Below are 10983 nucleotides of genomic sequence, written 5' to 3'. Positions count from 1 at the left end.
ACTACAGGATGTAGGCAGTGAGCTAACGCTAACACTACAAGATGGAGTCAGTGAGTTAGTGTTAACACTATAAGATGGAGGCAGTGAGTTAGCGCTAACGTTACAGGATGTAGGAAGTGAGCTAACGCTAACACTACAAGATGGAGGCAGTGAGCTAGCGCTAACACTACAGGATGTAGGCAGTGAGCTAACGCTAACACTACAAGATGGAGTCAGTGAGTTAGCGTTAACACTATAAGATGGAGGCAGTGAGTTAGCGCTAACGCTACAGGATGTAGGCAGTGAGCTAACGCTAACACTACAAGATGGAGGCAGTGAGCTAGCGCTAACGTTACAGGATGTAGGCAGTGAGCTAACCCTAACACTACAAGATGGAGGCAGTGAGCTAGCGCTAACGTTACAGGATGGAGGGGATGGGTGAGCTAGCATTAACACTACAGGATGGAGGGGATGGGTGAGCGGCAGCGACGCAGGGTGCCGGGGGGTTCGTAGGCCTCGAAGGCGGGGCTAGTGATGGGGGCGAGGCGCAGCGAGGACCCCGCCATGCCTGATATGTTGTTCAGGCTGCGAGACTTCTCATAGGTGGTCGCTTCAGACAGGAACCGCCCAGAACCACCACAGCCAATCAGATTATGGGGTTTATAGAAGTTGTTTAGTTTAGTCGATTTGTTATTTTGTATTGTGCGAAATGTTTAAAGCACGATAAAATCATAAAGTTTAAGGGTTTTAAAATGTGGTGATGAAAAGTGGTTTGGGGGTCAAATGAAGGTAACGTATCGGTATTTCAAGGGTATCGTTGAAATATAAAAAGTGTTTGGTTGAGAGGTGAAATATCAACCAGGTCAAATGGTGGAGTGGAAAATAAAATGTGATAGAAAGCAAAAAAGAAGGTGTGGTAAATAAAAGGTTAAATCATAGGGGATGTTTGGAGACATGTAAAGGACAGACGGGGACAGACAGAGACAGACAGAGAGACAAGACAAGACAGGACAGGGACAGGACAAAACAAGAAAATGAGAGTTATGATTTATGTCATTCATTTTTTCTTTGTTCTTCTTTCAGAACAGAAAACAGAAAAATAAGCCGTTCAATATTTAGTTCATAAAACACTCTGGGTTGAATAAAGCACCCAACATGTGGTCACAAGGCTGCGGAGCGGAGGAGAGCGCTATGTTTAGGTGTTTTAGACAGCCGTCGGGGTCACAAGCACAGAGCTTCAGTTGTAGACACGGAACATGGTACACGGAACATGGAACACGGAACACACAGAAGCAAATACAGCAAATCCACAGAGCTTCAGGTTTCACTGGTCACATGTTCGACCGTGTAAAGTTGTCAGCGGTCGTGAAAGAGCTTTGACCGAAACACTCCTCATCATGTGTTTCTACTTCAATATGTAGATTTTTTGAGAGTGATTAACTGTAGTGTATCGATTGGAGCCGAGTCTAATTGTTGTTCTACTGCTCTAGGTGACATTCTGTCTCATCTAGACAGAATTTGTGGTTGTAAACTATTATAAGCGGTTATAAACGATTATAAACCAGTTATAAATCAGCTACAAACAGCCGCTATCTCACGACTCCTGACAACTTCATGTGTCTGACATCACACTAACCCTCATCCCACATCCAAACCCACTTCCTCTTCCCTGATTGACCACTTCCTTTAACGGAGATCATGTGACTTGTTGTTTACAGAGGGAAGAGACACACAAGGTCCAACAGTGCCGGAGGTCAAACAGAGGTCAAACAGACAGGGTTGAAGGTGATCTACGGTCCTGGCCTATAAGTGGTGACGTATCAAGCATGCAGAAAGGTTTGTGTACAGCACCATGGAGGCATATGTGTCTTTTCCCTCTGTAGTGGGTAACAGTTACACACACACACACACACACACACACACACACACACACACACACACAAACACACACACAAACACATACACAGGGCCAAGCATGCAGACACAGCAGAGGTCCCCCTGTAAAGAGTTGACAGGGTAGAACACAGAGATAGACAACATGGATAGACCCAGAGTACATGCAGTACCCAGTAGTTCTAGAATATTCTCTATCACTATAGAACCATCTAGAACCTTCTCTAACGCGATGGAACCATCGAGAACCTTCTCTACCACTATAGAACCTTCTACTGTATAGAACCTCCTCTATCACTATAGAACCATGTCTTCCATTCTATTACGCAAAAAAAAGGCTTCTCAAAGGGTTCTACATTTGTCCCCATAGACCCTTTGAAGGACACTTTTGCGTTAGATGCAGAACCGAAGAGTTCTAGAATGTTCTCTATCAGTCTGGGGTAGAACCATGGTGTCCTAGAACATTCTCTATCAGTCTGGGGTAGAACCGAGGTAGGACAGTCCAGCTGGCTGACTGGGCCGTGGTGGCTGGGCTTCTGTTGTCAAACACGCATTTGAACCAATTATCTAACGGCTTTGGAGGAGAGAACACTCTGCCAAATATGTAAGCACTACCTTATCTGCTCATAGATCTGAGCCTCAGAAAGGCGAGCCAATGCGTGTGTGCGTGTGTGTGTGTGTGTGTGTGTGTGTGTGCGTGTGTCTGTGTGTGCGTGTTTGCATGTGTGCGTGCATGTGTGTGCCTGCGTGTGTGTGTGTGTGTGTGTGTGTGTTTGCATGTGTGTGCGTGCGTGTGTGTGTGCATGCGTGTGTGTGTGTGTGTGTGTGCGTGCGAGTGTGTTTCTTTGTACTGTATATGTGTGTGTGTGTGTGTGTGTGTATCCAACCATCATGAGACCCGTCCTCAGTGCTCTCGCATGGGAATGAACAACGGAGCCAACTGCTTCACCATGGCAACGGAACAGTGTACACAGCGACAGCTGACCAGTCTAATTGAAACACTCTGCTGTCCAGAAATAAAAAAGCTGCTTTTCTATTCTGACCCGGGCGCGTTCACAGAGAGGCGACTCAGTGAAATATTGATGAGAGTTTGCTGGGTGACACACACACAACACACACACACACACACACACACACACACACACGCACACTCATATCTAGAGCTCTGAGAAGACAAAGTCGTCATTCTTTTTAATAACATTCTGTTGCATCATCCTCCTCTCTGCATGCTGTTCCTGCATCTCCATAGGCAGGACCAGGGGAGGCTGGGGGAGGTAGAAATCGGAGAACAGGCTCATCGTAATGCATGAAACGGAATGAGGACGTGTTTGATACCATACCTCATTCCGTTCCATGCATTACAATGAGCCCGTTCTCCGATTTCTACCTCCCCCAGCCTCCTCTGGGTGCTGACCCTGTGCCTCACAACCCCTCCAGTGTGACCTGAACTGAACCCCCATCCTGGGCCTAATGGGCGGAGCTCCTCGCCCCGGGGGATTGGTCCATCGGTTTCTCTCATGTCTCACCTCCCTACAGCTCATTGGTCAGGTTTGTCAACCGGCCAGTGAAAAGCTGCAACATTATCCCTGCCAATGGGCTTCAATCGATGGGATTAATGCTAGCGATGTTGTTTGCCAACATTTAGTTTAAATACAGAGAGACGTATTGAGAATTTGCTTCTAGCGGCGTGTATGTGTGTGTGTGTGTGTGTGTGTGTGTGTCTGTGTGTCTGTCTGTCTATGTGTATGTGTGTGTCTGTCTATGTGTGTGTTGTGTGTATGTGTGTGTGTGTGTGTGTCTGTCTACGTGTGTTTGTATATACAGTATGTGTGTGTGTGTGTGTATGTGGGGTGTGTTTGTGTGTGACCTGTGATGGAGGTACAGGTCGGGGTTTATCCTATCAAGGCACATCAACAGCCACAGACTCCTTGTCTCCTTTCCTTGCCTCCTTCTCAAAAAGAGCAACGTCCTCCTGCTCCTAAAGCCAGTGTATGACAGCACGTCCTCTGTGCTCTCTCCTGGGGGTCATTTATACAACTTTGTGTAGAACTGGCGTAAAAAGGTGGCGTACGTAGACAAGCAAGAACGTTTACGCACACAAAGATTATGATCCACAACACAGTGTGCACGCACATCCCACAAGCCTTTTTCCCTTTAGAAATAACAATCAAGTCTTTTTTTGCGCACATGAGCGAGCATCTTGTTCCACCCTTTTAACGCCCATAGTTGCCTGTGAAACAGCCCTAAGTAATATGAATCTATACTGACTGCATGACGACAATCCCGACAGAAAAATACATTTCACCCAGTGAAATTAGATGCATCAGTTTAAAGGTAATTTGTCCTACTGTTCTTATTATGTATGAGAGTATGTTATTTCATAACATGGAAGCATTGTTTAATAATTAAGATACAATCAAATATGATTCCCGATTAAACTGTACAACATATTTGAGGTGTTCTTTTGCAAAAACAGATATCTCTGTTTGTATTATTGTCTTAAATCCTGTTTTATTTGTATGCACTCCAGGGAACTCATTCATTAGATTAGATTAAATTAGATTCAACTTTATTACAGAGACAACGAATCGCAGTTCGGCATCTAACCAGATGCAAACAGTGCATAGTGCAAAAGCCATGAATGTATGGACAGGTGCATGGTGTACGGTATTACAGTGAGTATAAGTAAATTAATATAGTGTAATAAGTGTAATAAGTCAGTGTATGTGCAGTGAATATGAATGTAAAAAGTAAATATGTGTGCATGAATCAATCAATATGATATGTACAGTAAAGATATATGTACGGTGTGATTATGTACAGGACAAGGGCAAATATATGTACAGTTAAGATATGTATAGTGTGCACTCCAGGGAACGATTTATTTTACAGAATGGTATCAATTTCAAAGCGTTTCCCGTATTTCACCCTTCTGCCATCTGCCATCTGCCTACTGCAGTTGCTCATTTCTCCAGTTTCTGTGCGTACGCATGGGTCTCCCAGTGTGCATTTTTTTATAAACCCCAAAATGTTGGTCAAAGTTGCGTACGCATGTTTTCTTTGTGTACGTAACGTTTCTAAATGACCCCCCAGGTGATGAGAAAGAAGAACCAAAAACGCTTCTTCCCTCCCTTACCACTGTGTCTGCCGATGGCCCTTGTTCATATGGAAGGTTTCACTTATGATGACGGTTGTAGTTGATTCACTGACTGGGTCTCATGTAAGCCGGGTAAAAGCGTCTAAATAACTTGAATGTTAAATGCAGCGGATATCAACCTGCCGCTTCCACTGTGTGACAGAACAAATTGTTCACAGCATCTGATACCTGATACCTAATCAATAATCCATAACGGACCACACACCAGATGCTGTCTCAGCTGTTTCCTCGTTAGAGAAATCATTGAACGGTTCTGTTCTGTAGAATCAGCCCAGTGGATTTCAACCGTGTGGCGCCCCGGTTCTGCTCCTGATTCTGACTTTCTCAAAGTCCCTGAAGGATCCTTTCAACCTGTTTCCCTTCATCAACGAGCTCATTAAACTATTATTACTGAAACCTACCACAAAGCACTTACTCAACAACATCAAACTGGTACCACTTGTCTTGTGAAGTATGGAGATGTTGACACGTTAGAGACAGACAGCGGGACAGATGGATGGAGGACAGATGGATGGAGGACTGATGGATGGAGGAGGGATGGATGGAGGGCAGATGGATGGACAACAGATAGATGGGTGGAGGACAGATGGATTGTGGAGGGGTGGATGGAGGAGAGGTGGATGGAGCGCATTCACAGCGCTGTGATGTCCTACAAAGGCTGTATGGTGATGACAGAAGTAGTAGATCACCTGGTCAACTCATTCAGTGCCGAGGGTGAATAAAGTCGCCCAAACCGGCAACATTCTAGAGCACTAAAGGTGACTTTACTCACCCAAAATGTATCATTCACGATGCTTCATTTTGTAGCCAATCAAAGTGTTGTTTCTAGGTAAACACCACATAGAACACTCTGCACTCTAGGTGGTGAGAGTTCTGGAATACTCTGGCAGTCGGTGGGTTAATGGGAGGAGGGTTGATTCTGAAGCTAACAGTTAGCCTCTGTTCTCTCTGTGGTCTAAACCTTAATTATCTCTACACACCTCAGAGTATTCACTGGTAAAACTGACATTGATACAGTGGTGAAAACTGTATTTACATGAGAGGAGAGGAAGAGAGGAAGAGAAGAGAAGAGGCAGAGAGGAAGGAGAGAAGGAGAGGAAGAGAAAGAGAGGAAGGAGAAGAGGAGAGGAAGAGAGGAAGGAGAGGAGAAGAGGAGAGGAAGGAGGCTGTTGTAGACTATTGAGATGCGGCTGAGGAGAGATGGGAGACCGGTACGTACCAGAGGTCAGACACTGGCACTGCACTGGCGGCCTGAGAGGGGGATGAGAATGGAGGTTAATGGGAGGGGAAGAGAGGGAGGGGGGGAGGGAGGACGGAGGGAGGGAGGGAGGGAGGGATGGAGAACACAGAAGACAAGAGGAAGACATGCAAATATTCACAACAGACTTTTTACCTAAACAAGAAGGTGAAATATTTTCTCTGCCGTGACGATCCATGTTTACTTCTTTGATACTAGATAAGCCCGTAGTATCACCTGGTATTAAATATGACGGTAATTACATCCTGTACTCTATCAGAACACACATGTATGGCCTCTTTTCCTTCAGAGAACACATACAGAGAGATACACCTTCACCGAAGCCTCATTAAAGATGACCACGTTGCTATGTCTGTCTTATGACATTATAAAGGCCCTAGGACTACATAATGCCGTATCAGATTCTAACAGGAGATCAATACAGAGTTAAAGACGTGAGGGTTCATATAACCCATAATTAGATTGACTGATCAGGTCAGGACCAGAGCAGAGACCACAGTGTTCATTAGCAGACATCACTGGGGGAGGCTGATGGAGGTAGAACACCAGGGGAGGCTGATGGAGGTAGAACACCAGGGGAGGCTGATGGAGGTAGAACACCAGGGGAGGCTGATGGAGGTAGAACACCAGGGGAGGCTGATGGAGGTAGAACACCAGGGGAGGCTGATGGAGGTAGAACACCAGGGGAGGCTAGTGGATGTAGAACGCCAGGGGAGGCTGGGGGAGGTAGAAATCAGAAGACAGGCTCATTGTAATGCATGGAATGTAATGAGGAATGGTATCAAACACGCGTCACATGACCAGGTCAAACGCGTTTGATAACATTCCTCATTCCATGCATTACAATGAGCCTGTCCTCCGATTTCCACCTCCCCCAGCCTCCCCTGCACTAATATATGTGACTGCCTATAGGGCAACTAGGCTACAAATGGCCGTCTATGTCCTGGCAGACACCTTCCCATCACTACAACCTTGTATACTGTATATCAATTCATTATGTGTTCGATACTTCTAATCATACACTCACCGAACACTTTATTAGGAACACCTGTACACCTTGGCCCGTTAATACCAATTAATCATCGCGTGAATGCCACAGCCTATTTGAGCCTATTTGAGTGTTCTTCAGTGGCCTTCCCAGTCACCGGAACTGAATCCAATAGAACACCTTTGAGATGTGGTAGAACAGGAGATTCACAGCTTGAAAGTGCACCTGAAAAATCTGCAGTGATGCAATCATGTCCTCATGGATTAGAATCTCAAAGGAATGTTTCCAATATTTTGTGGAATTAATGCCATGAGGAATTGAGGCTGTTTTGAGAGCAAAGGGAGGTCCTACTGTGCGAATTACTTAAGACTGTATGAATGGGCAAGAATGGAAGACACCATAGTCTCATGTGATAAACAGAGGTTTTACCATTACTGATAAGCAGAAGGTTTACGAGGAGGGGGAGCTGCTGCTTCCCTGTGACAGTTTTGACCACCAGTTGAACTGACTATGGCCATCTCTAGGACAAACTGCACACGTGATGTTGTAAACCTATAAATGTAATCAACAGGGACCGCCCCGTTGAGCTTTTGTGATGAGACCTCTACTTTGTTGTCCGGACAATCGCTCCTTCTTGCGAGAACTAAATAAATACTCTTAGGGCCGGTTTCACAGACAAGGCGTAAGCCTAATCCTAGACTAAAAAACATCTTCAATGGAGATTTTACATTGAAAGTGTGATTTAGTCCAGGACTAGGCTTAAGCCTTGTCTCTGAAACTGGCCCTTAATGATTTGATAAGTCTCAGTCTCCTGGTTACAAAGTTTAGCATTCTGTGTATTTGAATCTGACACCTACCCAGTATCAGTATAGTGCTCCTAATAAAGGGAGATCCTACCCAGTAGGATGTTAGTATAGTGTTCCTAATAAAGTGTTCAGTGAGTGTGTATTTGTAATCATTTAGGTAAAAAGCCGTCCAGGTTAGAGTATTTGCAGAATGTTATGATGTCGAAACAGAGACGTTATTACACAAGACAACAACATGCATGCACATGTACAACTACAACAACAACAACAACAACAACAACATTTTCATACATTCATATCTGAAAACATATATTGAGAGAATAATGAATTAAGACAACATGATGACATTGACAAGTGTTAACAGATGAGAAGGGAGACTTACAGTAGACTTACAGTAGACATGTGACTTAACCTACCCAACACACCTGCTTCCTCCGTAGGATGCCACCTCAATTATGTCAAGATGACATGTTCAGTTAGGCGTTGCAGGTTAAACTCTAAAAACATAGTTTGACCCAAACTCTTGGTCAGCACAAATATGACTCATAACTTCCTTATAGAACCTGTCTGTGGTGATGTACTTAAACAGAACTTCCTTATAGAACCTGTCTGTGGTGATGTACTTAAACAGAATCACCAAGGTCAGGCCCGGACAGTCTGGGCTGGTAGGAGGACTCAGATCTATTCAACATGAACTCAAAACACTGTAATTAATCTACCAACCAACCATCAAACCAGGAGGATAGAGAGAAGGTCGAAAGAAAGATGAGAGGAAGAGAGAGCAGAGGAAGAGAGAGGTGGAGAGGAAGAGAGAGGTGGAGAGGAAGAGAGAGGTGGAGAGGAAGAGAAAGAACAACTGGAAGAGACAGAACGAGAGGGAGAGAGAGATGGGAGAGGAAAACCCATTTTCTCCTGATATTATTTACTTTTAATACATGTTGCTGATCATTTGATTCAAAGTGAATTAAGAATCAAATAAATATAATCAGCAAAACTCAGGAGGAGACAAGGGGTAGTAGATAGGGCTGAGGAGTAGACATGGGGTAGTACACACCATACACAACACACCATACACACCATACACAACACACACACACACACACACACACACCATACACAACACACACACACACACACACACACACACACACATACACACCATACACAACACACACACACACACACACACACCAGTGTGGCGCGCGTTCAGCGCTGGACATAATATTATGGCATAGCGCGCATGCGAATCATGAAAGCCTATATTATATAGCTCGCATCTAATCGTATCGGATGAGAAATAGACATTAAACGGCATATACTGTATAGGCTACACAACAGTAATCACCGCGACAAACAGCTATATTATATTTTAATATGATGACCGGAATTTCTCACGTTTGTCCGGTAAATTGAAATCTTCCCGGACACGTTGACCGGCACAAATGTTTTCTAACGGAAACCCTGCACCACACACACACACACACACACACACACACACACACACACACACACACTATACACAACACACACACACACACCATACACAACATACACAACACACACACACACACACAACACACACACACACACACACCATACACACAAAACATACACACACACACACACCATACACAACACACACCATTCACAACACACACACACACACACACACACACCATACACAACACACACACACACAGACACACACAAACACCCACACGGCACACAAAACACACACAGACGTACAACACACCATACACAACACACACAGACGTACAGAGAACGGTAACTTTCACAGGCATTCTCACACTCACGAGCGAGCGAGAGAGAGAGAGAGAGAGAGAGACAAAGAGAGAGGGAGGGGGGGCAAGGAGGGACTAAGGATCTGTTTAACAATAACAACATCAGCAGCAGTAGACGTCTTATGCAAATATCTAACAAAGGAAACCGTGAACAAAGCCCACCACAGCAGCATCAGACAGCCAGAGAGAGAAGCCCTTTACAACAGGAAGGAGACTCAGTTCTCACGTCCTGTTGTTTCAACAGAGGACAGGGGGGCATCAGGCCAGTTAACTCCTCCAGTGTTTCTGATTCAGTCATTTCTCTGACAGTGTGATATTCACCAGCGTGTGTCGGCGACAGAAGTGTGTGTCTTTCTCATCTCTGCCTCAGCGTCAGACGTGAGGGCGGTCAGGGAGTGTGACCGGCTGGGCCATCCGCTATACAGGGCCTTCAGAAAGTATTCAGACCCCTACACTTTTTCTACATTATTTTGTTGTGTTATCCTAATCCACACGGTGTGTAATTGATTCATATATGCAAATCAGAGACTCTACATTTTGTCCAGTAAATATATTTCCAATGAGCCTATTCAAGTGAAATCTGCACCAGACTTTGGTATGAACTCAAACAATCCAGACAAAAAATCTAAACATTTAAGTCCATATGTAAATAAAGTTATGTGTAATAAAGTGGAATGAAACAGGAAAAAGTATTAATTGAAATTAATTCAATACTTAGTGGAGAAGCCTTTGTTTGTAATGACAGCTTCAAGGCGCTTTCTGTATGAAGTAACTAGTCGCCCGCAGTATTCACATGTGATTTTGGCCCATTCCTCTACACAGATTGTCTTTAAATCTTGACGATTGCAGGGGTTCCTCCAGATACACAAGAGAAACCACCGCAATCTTCAAGATTTAAGGACAATCTGTGTAGAGGAATGGGCCAAAATCACACCTGAATACAGCGGCAAAATCTTTGCATTTTAGCTCATTTTAAGAGTGTCATAGCAAGGGGTCTGAATACTTATATACATGAGGTAATTCTGTATTTAAATTGTAATAAATGTACTGACATTTGTGAAAAAAATTGTGAAAAGTAAAGTGAAACTTGTTTTCACTTT

The 10983-nt window shown here is 44.3% G+C and overlaps 1 protein-coding gene across 4 annotated transcripts in view; it reads right to left on the bottom strand.

Annotated features, from left to right (window-relative positions):
- Positions 1–434: 434 nt before the first annotated feature.
- LOC308167692 (voltage-gated potassium channel KCNC1-like) overlaps positions 435–10983 on the bottom strand; it is a gene marked incomplete at both ends in the record, with an annotated part of 54457 nt that continues 43908 nt past the window's right edge. For 3 of the 4 annotated variants that reach the window (XM_080542130.1, XM_080542131.1, XM_080542133.1), the window contains one exon: positions 435–589. In XM_080542130.1, coding sequence (XP_080398256.1) covers positions 435–589 — 155 coding nt within the window. Of the gene's footprint in view, positions 590–9573; positions 9595–10983 lie in introns of all 4 variants that reach the window. The other variant, XM_080542132.1, reaches the window with a different exon arrangement.

Source organism: Nansenia antarctica (genome assembly GCF_963989245.1).
Source record: "Nansenia antarctica genome assembly, chromosome: 11".
NCBI classification, from domain to species: Eukaryota; Metazoa; Chordata; class Actinopteri; order Argentiniformes; family Microstomatidae; genus Nansenia; species Nansenia antarctica.
The sequence above is the reverse complement of the archived record's forward strand: the minus strand, read 5'-3'. Positions and strand labels throughout refer to the sequence as shown.